The sequence below is a fragment of the Mauremys reevesii genome, linkage group 15, assembly GCF_016161935.1.
Source record: "Mauremys reevesii isolate NIE-2019 linkage group 15, ASM1616193v1, whole genome shotgun sequence".
Classification (NCBI taxonomy): domain Eukaryota; kingdom Metazoa; phylum Chordata; order Testudines; family Geoemydidae; genus Mauremys; species Mauremys reevesii.
The window spans coordinates 35,458,291-35,481,322 of NC_052637.1; the positions used below are offsets into that span (position 1 = coordinate 35,458,291).

General features: G+C 44.5%; 1 protein-coding gene across 4 annotated transcripts in view; it reads left to right on the plus strand.

Moving 5' to 3' along the window:
- Window positions 1–23,032, plus strand: part of NOG (noggin) — a 53,109-nt gene that overhangs the window by 22,278 nt on the left and 7,799 nt on the right. For 2 of the 4 annotated variants that reach the window (XM_039501792.1, XM_039501794.1), the window contains 2 exons: window positions 73–250; window positions 2,580–4,320. In XM_039501792.1, the coding sequence (XP_039357726.1) occupies window positions 3,079–3,750 (672 nt within the window). In that variant the 5' untranslated portion in view covers window positions 73–250; window positions 2,580–3,078 and the 3' untranslated portion in view covers window positions 3,751–4,320. Of the gene's footprint in view, window positions 1–72; window positions 251–2,576; window positions 4,321–23,032 lie in introns of those variants that run through there. The other 2 variants (XM_039501793.1, XR_005588494.1) reach the window with 2 other exon arrangements.

Genomic DNA, 23,032 nt, shown 5'->3' on the forward strand with positions numbered 1-23,032 from the left:
AGCCTAGTACTAATAGAAGTGTGTTCACAACATTTCAACATTAAAAAACTGCTATTTTGTTTCATTTTAAAGATTCTGCTGCAGGGTTTGCAACCCAAATATTGCATCACTGTGCTCGTGCATAAGGACCAGAGAGCAAAACAGACTGGACGCAAAAGTAGAGATAAGCCTGAGATACACAGGTGATGTCCATATCAGGATTTTGAAACCCTCACTCCTCGATAAACAAAACCAAAAGGATGGTCCACTGGTGAGTGCACTAACCTCTAACTGGGGAGACTTCCTGTGACCTTGGGCAAATCAGTTAGCCTTTCTGGCCTTTGTTCCTCTCTGGGGATAATAGTGCTTCTCTATCTCCTGGGGGTGTTGTGAGGCACTCAGATACTGTGGTAATAGGAGTCATGTTAAGTAACTTAGGTTGTTCTGATCCTTATTTTTCATTTCAACTTAGAAATAAAGCATGAGTCAGATCTGCATCTGGATTCGATAACATCCTTACCCTAAAGTTCAGCTGTAGGGTTTTCAGTCAGGCCTATCTCTGCACAAAAGCAATGCTGACCAGTTGGCAGAAGCTGGTGCAAAAAGCTAACTGCATCAATGGTGAAAAGTAATTCAAACCTTTAAAACTATTTCAGTTTAATAATCTGAGGGGCTGTCAGCAACACCTACCTGTTAGATGAAATTAAGGCTCCAATGAGCAAAGCACTTAAGCATATGCTTAAATCACTGAGATTTAAACAGGTGCCTAAAGTTAAATGTTGAGCGTTTTGCTTAATCTCCTTCACACTTTAACTTTTGGGGTGTATTGAATCCCGCATCCCTCTTAACAGTTCTGGTGGAATACCTTTAAAGATGTGATACATCTTTGTTGTGCGGGTGTAGAAACTGAGTGGTTCAAAGAACCAGATGTGGGCATATCTGGTATTCAGTGAGCGCATCTTAGAATGTGGTGTTGGGTTTATAAAATGGTTGTTTCACTTTATAAAAAAGAAATAAAGTTACTTTTTAGGGGAAAAATCACAGTTTGGCATATAGATAATAGTCCCTTGTATACTGCATGCTTTCACAAGAATCTAAAGTCAAAGAGTAACATTTTCCAAAGTGCCTAAGTTCCATTTTCAGAAGTGACTTAGATACTCAGGAGCCCAAATTCCAAGAGATGTAGGCGCCTAAGTGCTTAAACCACTTTTGAAAATGGGACTTTGGCTCTTATTCACTTAGGCACTTTTAGAAATTTTACTCCAAATCTTAACCGAAGACAATACCATTCACCTTTATAACATCCTGATGGGGCACTGACCAGTACTGAGCCTGTCTGTGTCTCTCTCTCTCTTCTAATGGACTGACAAGATCTCTAACTATCAGTCCCCTTCCTGCTTATGGAAAAGTCCTACAAAGTTTAACAGAAAATGCTAACCTTTCTGTGAGCTATTTTAAAAATCACCCAAATAACTTTAATAAAGAATTATAGCTCTGGTTTGGAATCTTGTAGTATGTTTTTGTTTGTTTGAAAAAGGAGGATCTCCTTCTCTATTAAGCTCTTTTAACAGCACTCTCTATAGAAAGCAGGGGTTTCATCCCCATTAGTTTCTACCGGCCTTTTCTTTTTCTTTTCTTTTCTTCCCCCCCCCCCCCTTTATATTTACCAAAAAAGGCTTATTCGAAAAGGGGTTTGAACTCCTTTAAAGCCAGCTCACGTTTGGAGGGTTACAAGGAAGGGGATGATGGAAAGATAAGGATCTACAACTCCAGTGATTGCGAGTGTTTGTTTTTCACGCGGATAGCGCTTTCTCAAGAGCCCTCCGCACCCCCCTTGGCTCACACACACACGCACACACACGCGCTCTCCAGGGCGGGGCTCGCCGCCTGCCCAGAGACACCATCGCTCCGTGCCGCCAGCAGAGGGCTCGCTCCTCCCGGCTAATTAGCCAGCCGGAGCCAGGCGACCCAGCTCCCGCACTTAGGGCGAGGTGTCTGCAGAGCCCCTGTCGGGCTGGAAGCCAGCACGAGGGAGCGCTTCATGGGAATGACATCACAGGCCCATGTGTGGAGCTGGGCAAATAACCCCCCAGCTACCTGGGGGGGGGGCAGAGAGAGTAGCCCCGGCCCGTGCACACGGAGGGACTCCCGGAGAGCTGCAGCGCTCTATAAAGGCACCGTTCACACTCCCACCCCGTCCCTCCTCCGCGCACCACCCTGCAGCCCCCAGCCCTCGCGGGAGGCCTCCCTAAAAGCCCCCTGGCTTGTGCCGGGAGTCGCTGCTTTTCCTGTGTAGCCGCGGGGCGGGGAGAAGGGAGCGAGCCCCATCCCCACCTCCGAGAGGAGCATCTCCCAGGGCGCCGCGGGACGCCAGCCTGGAGGGGGGGGGGGGCAGAGGCAGCGGCGGCCCGTGCTCGCAGCAACTGGTGGGGTGAAGCGGGGGGAGCCGAGCTCGCCTGGACTCTTGCGGGGGGTGGGGGTTGTGCGTGTGTGTGTTTTTAAGGGGGGGTGGGGTGGGTTAGGCGAGAGAGTCGGTGGTTTCCATGGTGATGGAGCTGAAAGTGCAGGAAATTTAAAGGCTTTGGATCCTTGCAAAGCAGACAAACTGGTGCCAACGTGCGTGGCGGCTGCTGCTGAGGAGGAGCAGGCTGCTTTGCAAGCTGCAGCGAGGAGCCCGCGGAAAGGAACTGGGGGGACGAATTTGCACACACACCAACCCCCCCAGGCCGTCTCCCGCCCGCACGCTCTGGGAAAGGGGGAGCAGCGGCGGAAAGGAGCATTTGCCACCCGAAAACCGGCTCGCTCCCTCCCTGGGAAGGAAAAGCAGCAGGAGGATTTCGCCAGGGCTCCTCCAGGAGAAGAATCCGCTGGAGAGAGGAGTTGCCGAGGGAGGGGGCTTTGCTCCTGGCTTCTTGGGGTGCAGCCTTTGGGGGCGGCCGGGGCGGATTCCCCCGAAAGACAAACTGCTTGGATAAAGCCCGTACAAGTTGTTTGTTGGGGTTTTTTTTTTTTTGCTGATGCATTTGCTTGCACCTTCTTCCTCTGCTGTCTGGTGAACCCAACCCCCTTCCCCTCCCGCCCTCCCCGAGCTCCCCGAGGATGGATCATTCCCAGTGCCTGGTGACTATTTACGCCGTGGCGGTTCTGCTGGGTCTCCGGATAGAGCACGGCGCTGGCCAGCATTATCTCCACATCCGCCCGGCGCCCAGCGACAACCTGCCCCTGGTGGATCTAATCGAGCACCCGGACCCTATCTTTGACCCCAAGGAGAAGGATCTTAACGAGACCTTGCTGCGGAGCCTCATGGGCGGCCACTTCGACCCTAACTTTATGGCCGTCTCCTTGCCCGAGGACCGGCTCGGGGTGGACGACCTGGGCGAGCTGGACTTGCTGCTGCGGCAGAGACCCTCGGGGGCGATGCCCGGCGACATCAAAGGGCTGGAGTTTTACGAGGGGCTGCCGCCGGGCAAGAAGCACAAGCTGAGCAGAAAGCTGCGCAGGAAGCTGCAGCTGTGGCTGTGGTCCCAGACCTTCTGCCCAGTCCTCTACACGTGGACCGACCTTGGCAGCCGCTTCTGGCCCCGCTATGTCAAAGCGGGCAGCTGCTACAGTAAACGGTCTTGTTCGGTCCCAGAAGGCATGGTCTGCAAGCCTGCCAAGTCGGTGCATTTAACGATCCTGAGGTGGCGGTGCCAGCGCCGGGGGGGGCAGAGGTGCACATGGATACCCATTCAGTACCCCATCATTTCGGAGTGCAAATGCTCCTGCTAGGACTTGCACTTCAGCCCTCCCGCCCCCCGAAACCGGACTCCCCTGGTGAACTTTGCTGCCCATCCATCCATTAAAAAAAAGACAATTGCTTTCTGGTTAACGTTGTAATGCACTGTAACGTGTAGGAGAATGTATATGTGTGTGTATATATGGCACCGTTTTAATTTACTATTAAAAGGTCAGTATTATACGTGAAATAATCCGCGTCTACTGTATTTTTAAGACTATTATTCTGGTCGTTGCTAATGTATCTTTTTATTTCTTGTATTTATATGCCGGACACAGAGAGAGAGGTCGCTTCGCTTTGGCGAAGCGCGGTTTTTTGTTGTTGTTTTTTTTTAATAAAAGGATTAAAAAACCAAACCAAACTTTTGCTGAGAAGACGTTTTAAAGCTATTTTCCATTCTTCGGAAAGTGTGTGTGTGTTTAATGGACTTCAGAGTTTAAACATGAATAAACGCCTAGAGCACAAGGTTGTTGTAAATAGAGAGAACACATTTGAATGACCTAATCCTATGTCAATGAAGAGTATCTGCTATTTATTCTTTATATCCCTGTAGTAAACGTGCAGCGCAGAATTAAAGTCAACCACTAAAACACGAGCCGGGTGGATTTTGTTTGGTTTTTGGTTCGGACGCAGAATCCAGGCTGGTTTCCCTCTGTATTGGTCTGGCTGGTTTCTGGGTTGTGTATTCCGAGCAGGACGGTCCTTTATGGGAAGGGGAGGGGTCCCAGGCCCTGCTCCTCACTGGGTGTGTTACACGAGACGCTGGGGGGTCTAACTTTGCCTGTGTGTTGGGGTCCCTGGATCGCCAGACTCTGTGCCAGCGCCGCTTGTCCCCTCTCCCCATAGCCTCTAGCCCACACCCCGAAGGCTGCTCCCTGCAGAAGGGCAAACTCTCCGTGGCATTGACATTTCATTTACAACGGGCCACGTGTCTTTCACACCTGCCATTGTGGTGGGACGCGGCTGAAACCGGAGCCGGGGGCTTTGGGGTTTGGAAGGCAGCAGACGCGTTGTTCGCCTGCTCCTGTTTCTGCACGGGAAAGGATCCCACCTATCAACCGCATTAACCCTTTGGGCTCTTGACTTTGCAGGTGACCATTTCCAACAGCTGGGGATGGGAAGACCCCCCCCCCCTCGCCGTGGCATGGCCATTGCTTGGAAACTGACTTCACTTGTGGCTGACTTTGGGGTTAAATCTGGGCAGCAAAAGGCGTGTATCGGCCCTCACTCTCTCTCTCCTACTCCCGAAGAAATGCTGGGCTTTGCTGGGCTGTGAATAAGGGCTTATAGTATCCCAGCGCGCTGAAGGAAACGCCAGTCGTGATGCTAGCGTACAGGGGGTGGGGGTACCTTTGTTTTTATATTTCTCTGGGGATCCCACTGAAAAGAGGTTTGTTCCTTCGGTTGTATTCTCTCTCTCTCAGGCGCTACCCCCCAGGTATCGTGACATTAACATGCTTTGCTCATTTCCCGTGGGGCGCCTTGGATTGTAACTTGATGCCCCAGACGTGTTTTATTTTAATGGTCATGAAAACGCACGTGTTGGAAAGTTTTCACATCAGTACCGCACATTGCCCCGTCTCTTCCCCCCCCCCCCCCCGGCTTTTTATAACGCTTCTTGCTTCTGAAGTGCGCTGCCTGTCTCCCTTCCAGCTTCTGCGCTTCTGTTTGCGGTAGTGACACTCGTCCATTACCGATGAGAATTTGCCATCCTCAGTCGTGTCTAAGCAGGAAAGACGCGCTGTGGTACTTGAGACGAGATATGTTCCTTCTTGCTCAATACACTTCCTGGGTGGCTCTATGGGGCTCTCTCCCCGCAACTATTTGCCTTGTACGTGCTGGAAGACCCATCTCATAGATACCAACTGCAAAAACAACTCTCCCGCCTGCTCCTCTGACAGTGCAGAAAACGTTTTCCCTTATTTATCTCCCCCCGTTTTCGTTAAGTCTCAGGGAATCCACGCGAATGATTTCAAACTCTTTCCGCCCTGATTTCTGGAATTTTGTAGCTTTGCCATCTTCCAGTGCATATTATCTGTTACTCGGTGCGTTTCGCTATCAGCCTCTTTGCTGCTGCTTTCAGTCGTGTTGGGTTTAAAAAAAAAATCAGATCTTGGGACATTTGGGGGGTATTCATTAACTTAGGGAGGAGGAACAGAAGCATTATTACTCAAATAGAAGGCACCCTGCCCCCAAGAGTATCTAAGGGTTCATTGTAAAAGGATTAAAAGTTAAAGACCTTCATCTTATGATTCTTTCATTTAATCTTCGTGGCGCCTGAAAGACATGCTGGATGGATGATCACATTTAAAATATTCCTAATGCCGGCTACTTTAGGACTCCAGGCAGGGCAAACAAACGTAATTTATTTCTAGAAGAAAGGGGATATTGAGATGTTTACGTTTCTGAACCACCATTACCATGTATGTTTGTTAGGTTCTGACAAATACCCAAATAACATTATAGTCAGCCATTCATCACACATGGATTTATGCAAAACTTGTTGTGCCTGGGGCCAATATTTTTTTAGACAGAGTTTCACTTGCAAAAAAAAATTACTAAAAAAAAAAAGCCAAAAGGTAGGTATTTCATGACTGGTAAACAGGAGAATTCTGTGAACAGAAACTATTTCATGCTGGGATGGCAGCCAGGGACTCGGGAATGTCAACAAAAGTTCCCCGAAGGTTGAAAATGTCACTGGAGTACAATGCAAGGTCCTTCCCCCCGATTAGCAAACCTTCCCGAAAGAATATTTCCAGTTCCATTCATTACTTACTTACTCTAGTCACCAAGTAATGCACGTGTCTCTAACTGGAGCAATTGCTGCACAGAGCCACATCATCTCTAGAAACTGCATCTGAGCTGACTGCTTGGTTAAAGGTTAAGATGGTGAGGGGATGGAAGTGTGTGTGTCTGTCTGTCTGTCTGTATTTACATGTCTGAATGTTATTTTTAACCTGACAGTATCCCTCTAATCAGAAGTCAGTTATAGCTTTGTTAATAATCCCTTTGGTTAAAGAATATTAAATGTGAACAAAAAAAATCAGATGCTCTTGCCACCTGTTTTTACTTCTGTCCGCAGGCAGAGGGGGAATAGGCTGGTCAGTTTCATTCTGGATTCAGGTCCGTTTCACTTTCTGGCTCTCCTGCCCTGCTGTTGCAATACTTGTTTTATAGGTACTTCAGGACAAACAAGCAACTTTCTGATTAATGCTTTTATGCAAATATTTTCTTGATATTCAATTTTACATTTTGTAATCAAAACTGAAATCAATTCATTTGTATGGCGTCCTTCATATGTGGTACCACAAGAGAGACTTCACAGAGACTATTATAAGCAGAAAATAGAAAAGGAGATGGTAGAAAGTGAAATTTAAGTTGACTCACTTTTCTATCTCTCCCATTATTACTATCTTGAAGTACAATAGAGTATTAAATATCAAGAGATTTGAATTCAATTTCCAGCTCTGTCACAGTTTTTTAGTGTGGCACTGAGCCAAGTGGCTTAACCTCTCTGTGCCTCAATTCCTCATCTGTAAAATGGGGATAACGGGGAATACTTTCTTTCTCTCACACTTTGTCTATCTAGAATTTACTAACTCTCCTAGTCAAGGACTCTCTCACACTATATGCTTGTATAGTGTCTAGCACCTGAGGGCCTGATTTTGTTTGGGACCTCTAGGTGCTACTGAATTGCACACGGAGTCCATCACTTTTGCCACTGCAGGATTGTTTCTTGCATTGTGTTTCCTAAGGCTTTGTGGTCAGACCTGTCAGAATCAATATGCAGTTTTTGAAGGAAGGTGCATTGTAGTTTGCACCATTTAAAAAAAAATAAGAATTAAACAAATGCTGTGTGGGTGAAAATAAAACACAGAGGTAATTTCCCCTAAGATTTGGGATATGAAAACTCAAAATTAGACCATTATAAAAAACACTAGCTGTATGCAGGAAAAACAAACCAGGGAAAGCACAGAGCACAAAGTGTTAATATAAGGTGTCCTCACACCTGAATTTAAATAATCCTGGAAACCTTTGTTCATTATCCTCTAGTTCACACTGCCATCCTAGGTAAGAGCTGTGGATCTCCTGCTTTGGGATGTGTTTGCAAGCAGCAGGTATGAGTGAGGATGGAAAATCAGGTGAATAATCCTACATAGAAATAAGGGTAATGGCCTTTTTAAAGGTATTGGGTGAGGGTTTTCCTCTTTGTAGTTTTTTATAGAGAAATATCCTTAATTGAGTAACATCAACAGCTATTAATAAAATCCCAGCAGTTCATGTTACTTGGGTTGTGTTCTATAAATATAATCTGGGTTGTGTCTTGGATCTTTTTAAAAAGAAGATATTCCAGCTCAGAGACTTGCCAGGACTCTTCACTGAAAGTCGAAACAAAAATTATGACATCATCATAAAATGTAACATCATAGCTTTCAAGCTATGCCAAACCAAAGGTATGTTGGCAGGGGAATGCTGCCACCTGGTAGATTCATGCTAGGAATAGATACGATAAACTCATTCACTGGGGAGGAGAATGGCCACACACTTCCTGGAATACCCGCAAGGATCCTGTAGTCTTTATGTGCATGTAAGCCCATTGGGAGTTTTGCTAGTACACGCAACTGCTGCAGAATTTGTGTCAATGCTCTCTTTAAGAGCGCAGCTACAGTGAATTTGAAGAGACCCTTTCATTCTCTGCTTCACTCAGAGACCAGACAAGAAGCTTCAGTAGTTACAGAGAAGTTAATAAATATGTGTACTTTAAAACAAAGGTTGGGATGGTTTAGAGCAATAGACATGGGTACTAAGAGCCTGGAAACCATGGAGGGGGTGGCACAGGATCTGCAGCTTGAAGACCCCCCTCCCATGGAGTTTTTGCACCCCACCTTGCTGTTAGAGATCCTGGTTTCTGTGCTGAAGTGTGGGGAAAGCTACTGCTTGATGTGGCAGGCTTTCCTGGAGCCTAGACGGTTACTGGGACAGAAATGCACTTGGGTCATCCTAGTATTACTGCCCACTGTGTGGCACCTTGCTTTGCTGGACTGGGATGGGGGCCGGTAGCAAATGGCTACAGGGGTCTGCCGAGGACAACACAATACAATTCACTCAGGAGCCATGCTGCTTGGGGAGAAACCAGGTAACAGTGCAGAGGATCTAGTCCCTCAGGTGGATGCTTCAGGTTCTGTAGCACTGGGAACCAACATCCCCTTAGATCTTGGGCTCTGCAGGGGTTCTGTGTTCCACCTTCTGCCCTCTCCATGAAGCACCAGCACCACAAGATGATCGTAACAGGATTTTTTAAATAGGTTTTCCCTCTCTGTCCTTCCATGAGAGGGGTATGGCAGGGCTACAGACACAAGGACCATTACACGAACCAGAACAGGTCTTCTAATGCACAACATTAAAACCCATAGATCATGGGGAAGGACTGAGTAACTTGGGGGACTGACAATGGTATAAAGAGCTGGCTCCAATCTAGCAAAGGTAGTAACTGAAAGCCACAGTCATCTGAGGCCTGCTTTGGGGAAATGCTGGTCTCTGTATAGGTCCTCACAGGCATCTGTATCACAAGCCAACGCCATAAGTGACACCCTCTTTGGCCATTTTGGCAGAAAGGCCAAGGATAAAAGGATGATGAAGAGGAATTAGCGTTGGGCTTGTCTACAAGGGGAGTTGTTGGTGCACACTAGCTGGTGCACACTGTCTACTCCATCCTACGTCCCCGTGTGGACTCCCTTATTGTGCAGTGTGTGTGCCTTCAGGTGCATCATTTAATCCATAGTGGAAGTGTACTAAGCTAACCTGCCTGAGGGCACTCTTCGTGCACAGTAAGAGTGTCCACGTGGGAGTTAGTGTGCTTTAAATTCACACCCTGGCATACTGCACACTAACTAACCCGTGGAGAAAGTTATATTGTGTTTATGTAACAATATAGTTATACCAGTGTAACCTCTAGTGTGGACACAGTTATACCAGTACAAAGATGCCTCATGTTGCCCCATATAGAAATAGCTATTCCAAGCTCCAGAGGGCTATCAAGCACGTCCATACTAATATACCTGAATCCACACACGGGGTGGTGTACCCCTTTAACTATGCCGGTGTTGTTAAAGCAGCACAACCTCTAGTGCTCATAAGAGGTTAGATCAGAGGTTGCCCCTTGAGGAGCCCCAGTCCTGCAGCCATTTGTGCAGGGAACTTCAGTGGGGGTGCCAAATGGCAAGCACATGCCTGAATGGGTTGGGCCCTGTTGTGTTCATGGCACGTACACAGAGAGAGATTAAAAAGAAGAAAATACTCTTTCTGGAAGAGTATAAAACTACTTTATAGCTTAGAATTCAGAATGATAACCTGCCTCCACCTCTGTTGTAGCTCCACGTAATAACGAACAGTTTACGGCTATGTCCACACTTCAACCAGAGGTGTAATTCACAGTTCATGTGGACATACCCACTCTAGCTTTAATCTTGCTCGCTCACTAAATATAAGAGTACGGCTGTGGCAGCACGGGAATGCCCATTCAGCCCCTCTGGGTACATACTAATATTGCTAGCCTGTGCTGAAGCTGCATCCTCACTGCTATTTTTAGTGAGCAAGCTAGACAAATGCTAGCCCGGGTTTGTCTATACCAGTCACAAGTTACATCTCCAGTTGGAATGGAGATGTAGCCTATGTGGTGATCCAGCACTTTTTTTTCCCAGCAGTGCATGAATTAATTTGTAAAGAAAGCCAAAAATTTTATAGACTAAAAAGAACATCGAAGAATCAGTTGTATATTTCTGAAAAGGTCAATGTAGACATCACATGGCTGTCTGCAATGGGACCCAATATAAGATTATCTGTGACCGAAAGACAGAGAAAATAATTTCCCCCTATTTCTTTTCAGTTTGTTTTCTTTGTGCCCTTGGCAGCACGTCGTGTCTAGTCAGTTTCATATTTTTCCTCAGCTGGCAAGGGGACTTTTAACTCTTGTTCCAAAATCAACTGGATTTCAAGCTGCTGGTGTCCCCTTTGAATGAGAGAGCGTCCATTGATGTAACAAGGTCACATCCTGAAGTCTTGCTTATGTGAATAATACTTGCTCACAAGAGTTAGGTCATTGGCTTGAACAGCTCACGTGAGTAATTCTCAGCTGATTGAGGTCTGTAAGATGAAGCCCTACATTCAAACCGTAAGAAATTACCTTCATGCCCTTCAGAGCTCTTAGGCCTGAATCCTGCAAACTGCTAGGCATGAGCATCCCCAGGTAGCTGGACAGAGCCCTGTTGGCTTTGGCAGGGCTGGAAGGAGTCCATCTATCTGGAGCAGCCTGCGGGATCACGACTTTCTGTCATGCACCCACAAATCAGAGCAGTCTCAGAATTAGTATTCGAGTGTGGAAAAGTAACAAACCAAAAACTAGAAACACAAGAAGAGGGCATTGCTGCTCGACATCAGCCCAGGTTTCCTGAGAGCTTGATGTTGAAAGGCACTGAGCAGGGCTGGCACAACCCATTAGGCAACCTAGGCAGTCGCCTAGGGCACTAACATTTGGGAGGCGGCGACTGTGGTGGCTGGACCTTCCGCCGCCTCTGTCGGGAGCGGCATTTCGGGGGCGGGACCTTCCACCACCTAGGGCGGCAAAAAAGCTGACGGCGCTCCTGGCACTGAGCAGTTTGGCCTGATCCAGCCAATCATTTAAATCACATCCGCAGCTTAAAGCATGTGCATAGTCCCATTGAAGCTAATAACTTCAAGCACAAGAGCAGTGCTTTGGATCAGGCCAGTGCTCAGCACCTTGCAGGACCTTTCCAGAGGGAAGCAAAAGCAGCTTGGGTGCTCAGAAGAAGGCTGTTTTACCTACGCGGGAACAGCTGAGTGTTGTGGTTTATATAAAACTATATGCCATGTATGTGTGGCATGTGGCAGTAAATGAAACACTTACTTCAGAACTTATTGAAGTTCTTTCAGTAAAAAAAATGACTGTGAGGTTGGCTTTTATGCTTTGTTTCAAATGAAGCAGCAATCCTAATCTGCTACTCTAGACTCTGCCATGGTATCTCGCTCATACCTTATGGGAAATTAGATATAGAGATTTGAGAGAGATCATTTCAATTTTCCATCTACGGTACCAAAAAAATAGCGTCAGTCTAATGAAGTGTCATGGAGTCAAATGGTCAGACCGTAATCATTCACAATGTATTTAAAACAATCTAAATGAAAGTTTCAAGCAGCCAGACTTGGTTCCTCTTACCTTTGAGTTTTTGAGAGATGCCAGTAGACTTTAAGGCCAACATTTTCAAGCTGGGGTGCCTAAAATTAGTCATCTAACTCCATTTTCAAGTACCATGGGGGTTCAGGAGAGTGGCCTGAATTTCAGACACTGAGTGTTCACAGCTCCCAATAAGGGATCGTGTTATCGGTGTGGGTGCTTAGCACCTCTAAAAATCAGCCCACTTCTATATCAGGGATTAAATATGTGAGTAGGCGTCTAACCGTAGGAATCTAAATTTTAAAAAGTTTGGCTTAAGAATCTAGGGTAGGATGTTCAGGACCTAAATAGGTGCCCATTTCCCATTGACAGACAATGGGATTAGGAGTCTAACTCCCTTAGGTGCATTAGAAAATGCGCCCCCCAATCCTGCCCTCACCTAAGTCATGAGATCAAGAGGAGACCTCATACTTCCTCTCGGGCCTCATACTTTCTCACAGGCAAGATGAAACCTAAATCAACATAATTAGAGTTTTACACCAGATCTTCAGGTGGTGCAAATGGCCATAACTCCACTGACTTTTTTTCATAGATTCCAAGGTCAGATGGGACCATTGTGATCTAGTCTCTGACCTCCTCTATAATACAGGCCATAGATCTTCCCACCAAATAATTCCTAGAGCAGATCTTTTTAGAAAAATGTCCAAGCTTGATTTAAGAATTGCCTGTGGAGGGAATGCATCATGGCTCTTGGTAAATTGTTCCAGTGGTTAATTACCCTCACCATTAAAAATGTATGTCTTATATTTCCAGTCTGAAATTGTCTAACTTCAACTTTCAGCCATTGGGTTATTTTATACCTTCGCCTGTTAGACTGAAGACCCCACTGTTAAATATTTGTTTCCCGGGTAGGTACTTATAAACTATGATCAAGTCACCCCTTAACTTCTCTTTGTTAATAGATTTTGCTCTTTGAATCTGTCACTGTAAGGCATGGTTTCTAATCCTTTAATCATTCTCGTGGCTCTTCTCTGAATCTCTTTGGTTGATCAATATCTTCCTTGAATTGTGGGACACAGTTTTCTAGCAGCAGTTGCACCAGTGCCAAATGCAGAGAGATCCTCTCAACTCCTACTCGAGATACTTCTGTTTATGCACCCAATGATCACATTAACCCTTTACGCCAAGGTGTCACACTTGGAGCTATATTCAACTGATTATCAACCGTGACTCCCCATTCTTTTTCAGAGTCACTGTTTCTCAGGACAGCATATCTGACCTGTAAGTATGGCCTACATTCCTTGTTCTCAGAGGTATATGTTTACATTTAGCCATATTAAAAACCACGTTGTTTACTTGTGCCCTTCTTACCAAGTGACCCAGGTTGCTCTGTTTCAGTGACCAGTCATCTTCATGTGTCATCTGCAAACTTTATCAGTGATGATTTTGTTTTCTTCCAGGTCATTGATAAAAATGTTAGAGTAGGGACAAGAACCAAATTTTGAATCTATCAGCTAGCCAATTTTTAATCCATTTAATATGTGCCATGTTAATTTCATATGTCTAGTTTTTTAATCAAAATGGCATGCAATACCACGTCAAATGCCTTATAGATGTCTAAATATATTACATCAATACTTAACTTTATCAATCAAACTTGTAATCTCATCAAAAAAGATATCAAGTTAGTTTGACAGGATCTATTTTCCATAAACACATGTTGATTGGCATTCATTATATTACCCTCCTTTAATTCTTTCTTAATTGAATCCCATATCAGCTGCTCCATTATCTTTCCAGGGATCAATGTCAGACTGACAAGCCTATACTTACATTTACCCCCTTTTAAATATTGGCACAACATTAACTTTCTTCCAGACTTCTGAACTTCCCCAGTGTTCCAAGACTTATTCAAAATCAACATTAACAGTACAGCGAGCTCCTCAACCAGCTCTTTTAAAACGCTTGGATGCAGAGTTATCTGGACCTATTGATTTTAAAAATGTCTAACTTTAGTAGTTGCTGCTTAACAGCCTCCTCAGATACTAGTGGAATGGAAATAGTGTTATCATTCATGACATGACTATATGATCTGTCCCTGCCCCCCCACACACACACAATACAAAACAGAAATATGTATTGAACACTTCTCCTTTTTCTTCATTATTATTGATATTTCCACCATTCCATCTAGTAATAGACCAATACCATTTTTAGGATTCTTTTTTTTTCTAATATACTTAACAAACTCCTCCTGATTGTCCTTAATGTTGCTGGCCATAGATTTCTCCTTGTGCCCCTTTGCTTCCCTTATCAATTTTCTATAATTCCTTACTTCTGACTTAAATTCATTAATGTCAACTTTTCCTTTCTTCCATTTGTTGTGTGTGTGTATATATATATATTATCACACACATATAAAATATGCCTTCACTTCCCCTCTAAACCAGGTCAGTTTTTTAACCAATACACCCACCTGTCTTAATTGTGGCCTTTTTGGACATCTAGTAAAGTGTTCTTAAACACTTTCCAATTATCATTCACATTTTTCTGATTAAAGTCCTCCTCCCAGAGGATACAGCTCAAGTCATGATTACTTGTACCTAAGCTACCATTAATTTTTAGTCCTGTGATCAGTTCCTCTTTATCTGCCAGAATGACGTCTAACATAGAATTCCCCCATGTTGAGTACAACACTTCTTGACTTCAATAAAGCTTCAATACACCAATTTATGCCAACTGTATATCTATACTTTTATCTCTTTCTGCAAGGGATGTTAGTGATGGTACAAGAGTGAGCAGTTGTTACATTATTTTTATCTATTTTTGTTAATATATTTTTTTCTAGGGCTGGTTCAAATATTTTAATAGAAGTATTTTGAACAAAAATAGCATTTTAAGGCAGATAAAAAATTCTCTGAAAATATTTTTCTTGGTTGAAATTTTCCAGCTTTCTTTCAAAAACCAAAAATATAAAAATTTGCCTTGGACATTTCCTCTGGAAAACAGGCATTTTTTAACCGGCCCAGTTTTTCCCTATGAAACACAATAGGGTCTGACCCTACGGGACTCTCATGTGATGCTCCTGTTGTAATCATCAGATCTTAATCGGAGTTAAGACTTTGAGATTGGGCCTATTGCAGCCTCCATTGAAAAAGGTTTTGTGCCAGCTTTACAGTGTGAATGGGTAGAGTTCATAGAGAGACCAGAAATTTTTCATTAGGTAGTTTGACTACCCCATCTACTGACCATAAGCAGGTTTTGAATCCAGGATCTTCATTACCACAGACGACTAGTTAATCTAAATCAGTGGTCTCCAAAGTGGGGTGCACAAGAGGATCCTTGGGGATAGGAGCGTTTTGTTTTTGTTTGTTTGTTTGTTTGTTTTACTTCAGCAAAAATGGTAGAGCCGGTGTGGCACGGGGTGCGTGCTCAAAAAATTTTTACTGATAGGGGTGCATGATCAAAAAAGTTTGGAGACCACTGATCTAAATGACTTCATTAGCTGGCAGCAGTAGCAGGCTCCTATCTTCTGGTTGCACCAACTGTTAGAAAGGGACATGATATACACTGTGCAAGTGTGTTATGCTAACCTCCCACTTTCCAGTTGGTGACAGATGTTAATATAACCTCGAACGATATGCTGCTAATTTGAAACAGGAACTGAAATAATAACTGAAGAGAAATAGTCAAACAAAAGAGAGTCCCATTCAATTACTTCACGTGAAAGTGGACAATTAAATATTGACAAATTGTATAAGTGCTTGTATACAAATGCAAGAAATCTAAATACTAAGATGGGTGAACTTGGGTATTAAATGAGGGGATTGATATAATAGGCATCACAGAAACTTGGTGGAACAATGATAATCAATGGGACAAATCAATAACAGGGTCATAGGTGCCGACTTCCCGTCTGCCTGGTGGGTGCTTGATCCCTCCCCACCCCTGGTCCTGCCCCCGCTCCACCCTCACCCAGCCCCCATTTCACCCCTTCCCCCAAATCCCCACCCCCTTGCCCAGCCTCTTCTCTGCCTCCTCCCCTGAGCGCGCTGCATCCCCACTCCTCCCCCTCCCTCCCGGAAAGTCCTAAGTGCCGCCAAACAGTTGTTAGGTCTCGGGGAGGGGGAGTAGCAGGGAAACGGCATGCTCAGGAGTGGGGAGCAGGGGTGGGGGGGAGCTTGGCTGCCGGTGGGTGCGGAGCACCCATTAATTTTTCCCTGTGGGTGCTCCAGCCCCAGAGCACCCTCAGAGTCGGCGCCCATGAACAGGGTACAAATTATATAGGAATGACAGAGTAGGTCACCCTGGTGGGGGAGTGGCACTATACATGAAAGAAAGCATAGAGTCAAATATAGTAAAAATCTTAAATGAATCAAACAGTACCATAGAATCTCTATGGATAGAAGTTCCATGCTTGAATAATACGAGTATAGCCGTAGGCATATACTACCAACCCCCTGACCAGGATGGTGATGGTGATTGTGAAATTCTCAGAGAGATTAGAGAGGCTATAAAAACTGAAAACTCAGTAATAATGGGGGATTTCAACTATCCCTATATTGACTGGGAATATGTCACCTCAGGATGAGATGCAGCAATACAATTTCTAGACCCCAATAATGACTGCTTTTGGGGCAGCTTGTCCACAACCCACAAGGGGAGAGGCAATTCTTGATTTAGTCCTAAGTGGTGCACAGGATCTGGTCCCAGAGGTGAATTTAGTGAGCCACTCAGTACTAATGACCCTAATGTAATTAAATGTAACATCCTTGTAAGGGGGGAAATCTCAAAGAAACCACCACCGTAGCATTTAACTTCAGAAAAGGGAACTTCAGCAAAAGGAGGAGGCTAGTCCAACGGAAATTAAAAAGAACAGTCACAAGAGCGAAATTCGTACAGACTGCATGCAAACTTTTAAAAAACATTATAATGGAGGCTCAAACGCTATGTATACCCCAAATTCAAAAAAACAAACAAACAGTAAGAGGACCAAAAAAATACCACCCTGGCTAAACAACAGAGTAAAAGAGGTGGTAAGAGACCAAAAGGCCTCTTTTAAAAATTGGAAGTCAAATCCCACTGAGGAAAATGGAAAGGAACGTAGACTCTGGCCAGTCAAGTGTAAAAATATAATTAGGCCGGGGGAAAAAAAGATTTTGAAGAGCGACTAGCAAAAGACACAAAAACTAACAGCAAATTTTTTTAAGTCCATTAGAAGCAGGAAGCTGCCAAACATCAGTGGGGCACTGGACAATCAACGTGCTAAAGGAACATCCAAAAGCGTGCTAGGCACCTTAACGTAAAGATACCAGAGACAAGGTATCTGCCTCAAGACACTTACAATCTAATTTCACCCCTGGATCTGATGGGTATAAAGCAGTAGGGAGAGGTGAGCAGAGGAGACAGAGTTATAGCAATTAGATCAGGGGTAGGCAACCTATGGCACGCATGCCGAACATGGCACAACAGCTGATGTTCAGTGACACTCACACTGCCGGGGTCCTGGCCACCGGTCCGGGGGGCTCTGCATTTTATTTAATTTTAAATGAAGCTTCTTAAACATTTTTAAAACCTTCTTTATTTTACATACAATAGTTTAGTTATATATTATAGACTTATAGAAAGAGACCTTCTAAAAACGTTAAAATGTATTCCTGGCACGCAAAACCTTAAATGAGAGTGAATAAATGAAGCTCGGCACAGCACTTCTGAAAGGTTGCCGGCCCCTGAATTAGATTATGGGATCTTTCAGAAAAGGAGAGTGCACAGCACGGTGGGCCAGAAGGTTTTTTAATAGATAAATTGTTGATTCATTTCTTGCAGGTGCATTGTCCGCTTGCTTACCAGGCTCTGGAGACCTCCTACTTCTGTGGAGTAGGAGCTCCTGAAGTTATTGCTCAGTGCCTAAGTGCAGATGTTGGGCCATACTAAAAGCCTGATTCTGCAGGGTGCTAAGCAACCCCTGAGAGGTGTTTAGTGTCCTGAGCCCCTATTGGAGTGAATGTTGCTCAGATACTATGGTGATGGGAGTCAATATAAGAACCTGGATAGATAGATGCATAAACAGCCACAGTACTGGTTCCAGGAAATGCATACAGCTGTGCCTTATGGACTATCTATGTTGTGTTAATTTGCCTTTGCAGATTCTGAATTGGAACCAACAACCTAAGATCAACTCAAGTAAGCGTGAGTTCTTTACACAGGCTGAAATTGGCTGGGAGGCCGCAGGGCTCTCCCTTGTGGTCTCCTGTGCCTTGAACTAACAGCTAGAACCAACATGAACAAATACAAATTGTCTTGGACTTTGTCTCTAAGAAATGGCATCTAAGAATGTTGTTTCATGCTCTGAAATAAGGGGCCTGGTTCTCTGATCTGTACTTATGAGTCTTTCTTCACATACGTAGTCAATGGAACTACATGTGTAGGTGAGGACTTCCTGCACGTGCAAAAACTAAAGGGGCTTGGACCCAATCCTGAGCTTTTGTGCCTAACATCCTTTGCCTCTCGATTTGCGTCATTTATTTCTTGGTGCTGCCTCCCCACCCCCAGAACATGTGGGCATTTCTTTCTTCCAATGCATTTTAAATCTCTAAATAGACATCTTGGGTCTCCAGTGCTCCCAATAACTTGACTTCTTGGGATCCTGAAATGTATACAAACTGAAGTTTTGATCCGGTGCCCACTGAAGTCAATCAAAAGACTCTTGTTGACTTTAATACTCCCAGTACCCTCATTTGCACTGTTACTGCTTGAGTTTTGCTTCCCAATGGCATGTTTTCCAGACACGGCTTCACACCTCTGCCTGGGTGCACAGGTCTGATCTGAGCTGTGGTCAAACGTAATAAATGTGATGGTAACAGATGGGGAGGATTGCAGCCAGTCAAGAGAGCACATTTAAGTGAGGGTGTTGAGAGTAGAACTCGCAGGTGGGAATGGCCAAATGTCTGTCTGTACTGTGGTTAAGGGGACCTATCATTGCTAATTCTGCTGTGGGCTGCCTTAACTTAAAAAAGAAATACTTCCCTCACCACATAAGGAGAGGTTTTGGCCTGGTGGAATTGACTGGGTGGTGCAACAGGAGGCGAGGTAGAGAGAGACATTCTAATTAAGTCTCTATCCCCTTTTGTTTGTATCTTTTTAGGAAGCCCCTATGGAATAGACCAAAATAAGTTTCTACCCCTCGCTGAATAGGTTGTCAGGGTGCAGAACTATATTCTGCAGACTTATGCATGTGTAAGGGGCGTGTAACATTTTTGTCTGAATGGAGCCCTATGTTCCCATAATTTATAGTAAGTAATCTTATTTGCAAAGCATGCCCTTACAGTTTTAAAAAACAAGTTAATTGACTTGCATAAAAATCAAACATGTCAAAGTTTTCCATCTCGACACAAGCAGCACATTGAGCAGCACATTGCTACAATAGCTATGATGCAGTCTGGGTTACCTATTGAGATATTTCATAAACCAAAATGGAATCTTAAAAAGTTTTGTCAGTTTCTCATACCTTGGAGTGGCTGAATTTAGGCTGACTAATTATACAATGTTTTATTTTTTTTCCCTTGTGTAAATAAACAAACTCGTGTCTAAATTTTGGCAAGGGGCAGTAGAAGCTAATTAGAAGCTGTTCCCAATGTATTACAGTATTACAAACAAGATGCCTTTTCTTAGAAAGGTGGACACACTGTGTTTCGTTTAATGAGTGTGAAAATATGAGTTTCTTAATCACTAGCAACTTATAGTTGTAGGCATAAGTGAGCCCTTTCTCAGAACTGAAAAACATAGCATAGTTATTTTTACGAACAGATGACAGTTTTAAGTTATTTATGTCTGAAAGAACTAGAAATGCCTGAATTATCTGACTCAGAAATGTTGAGGGGGGAATTGGGGAGAGGGAATAATGTCCTGTCTCACAGACTTGAGCAATTACTGAAGCCGACAAGCGTATGTCACTTGGGTTGTGCTTGCAATGTGATCTAGCATGTTGCATCGCTTCCGATATGTTTTATTCACACCGTTGCAGCACTTTGGCACGTGATAGAAAATGGACCCAGAGCTACAAATACTGTGAGGTCATGTGGTCACACTTACTTACTTAGGGCTAGATTGTGCTTTCTGTACAAAGAGGAGAGTATGGGGTAATCCACAAGTGCAGCACTGCAGGGGTAGCCCCGACAAGGCATTGTGACTCAGTTGCAATTATTCCCAGGGTTCCCTCTTGGCTGAAAAGTGGGGGCAGAGACTACAGCAACAATTTAACTTTGAAGTATGAAACTTACATCTCCCCATGGATCCAGACAGCTCAGCTCTGCAGGTCAAGAATAATCTAGAAGCAGTAAAGAGAAAGAAGCAAATAAGATATTTGATGGAAATTGTGGACAAATAGCCTTCAGTGTAGATCCTTTATCTGTTTTTCTCTAGTCTGTCTAGGAATGTGGTGATTGGTTGACTTTTTTAACTTGATGAAACAGGCCCCAAATCAGATGGCATAACATTACCTGCAGTGGGTCCAATCCTCAGCTAGTGTCAGTCGGTACAATTCCATCGACTGCGGTGAAGCAATGCCAGTTTACACTGACTGTGAGCCTGACGCAGGGACTGATTCTGCTGCTCCTACTCCCAGTCAATGGGGCTACTCCAGGCTTACGGTACTTCTCAACAGCAGTAAAGGTGCAAGAATCTGGTCCATCAGGGTGCGGCGGCAGGAGGGCGGGCAGGCATGGCTGCGGGAGGTCCAGGCGGAGGTGCGGGAGGTCCTCACGAACGACGATGGCCGGACCTCCCAGGGACTGGCGCGGAGCGGGCGCGCGCCGTCCCGCGGCTGGACCTCGCCGCCACCGCGCAGCTCCGCGGAGCGGGCCGCCCGACCCCCGGGCGTCGCCCCGCCGCCCGCCGGAGAGGTCTGTTCCCTCCGCTCGGTGCTGCTCGCACTCATGCGCTGCGGCAGGTCCGCTCGTCCCCGGGCTCCGGTGGACTGCTGCCGGGAGCTCACCGAACGAAGAGGGAGAGGGGGACGCGGGACCGAGGAAGGGCGGCGCAGCGCACCGCGCTGCCTGGGGCAGCCTAATTTCTAGAGCCGCCCCTGCTGGTCCATCATCATTTTTAGTCCTTCTCATAAAATTACAATGCTTGGAAGAAGGACATCATATTATTTAGGGTAGCAAGAATAAGTGTTAGCCTCAGAGTAGAGGGGCAGACTAGATGACCACTTGAGGGGATGGGCCACTCGATAATTGCCCTATTCTGTTCATTCCCTCTGAAGTACCTGGCACTGACCACTGTCGGAAGACAGGATACTGGGCTAGATGGACCATTGGTCTAACTCAGTATGACCGTTCTTATGTTATGTCCTTACAAGGTCCCTTCCAGCCCTACTTTTCTATGATTCTGTGATTCTAACCCCTCAGTTGCTGGCCAGGGTAACTGAGTTAGCCCAGGGGAAGAAGTGATCTGCTGGTGTAGGCCAGCAACAAACCATCACTTCATCAGAGTAAGAAGGAAACAATTATACTCAGAAAGATAAAGCTGAGTAACGGCGCCTCCCTCAGGTATTCCTGGAACGGTGCAGCTGTGGGCATGGTGAAGAGTTTGATGAAAAAGAATCACTTTTTCATTTTTCTCAAGATTTTTAAAGGAAAGTTTTGACTTTTCCTCAAAAGATGACTTTTGTTTTCATTAAAAAAAACCCGTTTTCAGATAAAAGCTACTGAAAAAATTTAGACAAATGAGGAAAATAATTTTGTGGGGACAAAAACATTTTTTGTGGAAAATTTTTCAGTTTTAAACCAAATATTTTCCATTTTTGGCTTCCCAGCAGTGAAACTTGATTTGTTTTGCTTTTTATTTCATTTTTGTCAAAAAGTTTCTTTGAATTTGTTCCGTTTTTTGTTGAAAAATCCCCAAAGCAAAAAGTGGTTGGTTTTCAGCTTCTGAAAACTGAAAGGAAAAAAAAACAGTTTAAAACAGGGGGCGGGGGGAATAAGCTTTCAGCTGCTGAAAACAGAAAAGTTGTCACTGAATATTTTTTGGTGGAGAAAGCATAATTTGCCAACTTGCTGTAGTGCTGAGACCTTCAGGGAAATGTCCAAATGGGAGGAAGGATGGTTTGTGATCAATATTCTGGACTGGAATTGGCTTCAGTTCTTGGCTTCGTCACAGCCTCCATGTGACAAGTCATTTTCACTTTGTGCCTTCAATTCCCCGTCTTCAAAATGGGCATAATACTTCCTGTCATTGTCTTTTCTGCTTAGATTTTAAGATCTTTGTGATAGTGGCTCTCTTACTATATGTGTGAATGCTGCCTAATCAAATGGGGCCACTATTTCAGCTGGGAATTTCCCAGTGCTACTACTAATGAATGAATATAGGTATAACTAAATAGTCCTTGCTCTGAGTTTCTTGGGGTTTGAGATCCTACAATTGAGCATTTTGACACACTAGGCCAGCTCTTTAGCTAGTATAAGTCGACATCAATCCACTGAATTCAGTGTAGTTATGCTGATTTACACCGGCTGAGACTCTTGGTCCAGCACTGTGTTTTTAACAGCAAGCAAGGAAGGTTGGTTTAGGAACCCTTTTGTTAGTACAATTAGCATATTTCATATTTACAGCATTTTTTTAAAAAGTTCTGTTAAAAATAAATTCCTGGAGTCTTGGATAAATAAACAGTTGTACAGAAGAGTCCTCTGTAGCCATGAAGTTGCCAAAAATTATCAGTAATCCTCAGTCAGATGGAATGTACAGTTGGCAAGAGGATGGCAGGAAAGCATCCTCACCAGTTGTGCCTCATATTCCCATACAATGAGAGATGCCAAGATTTTCCATTAGCATCCGTAATGCAGTTGATGATGGGAGTGTTTATTATTAAGAGGGCCTTGTTTTAGTTAAATAACCAGTTAAGGGCTCAGTTCACTTGCATATTTTTCCATCGCTAGCCATTGATTTTCATACAAGCTATTTTATGAGCTTTTGAAAATTGATTCTTCTTTTCCCCCCTCCATTAAGCTCAATTTATGTCAAAATGCAGAGTATGCCATGACCAGAGGTGATGAGGTTTCCAAGTTCTAAAGAGAAACACATTAAAA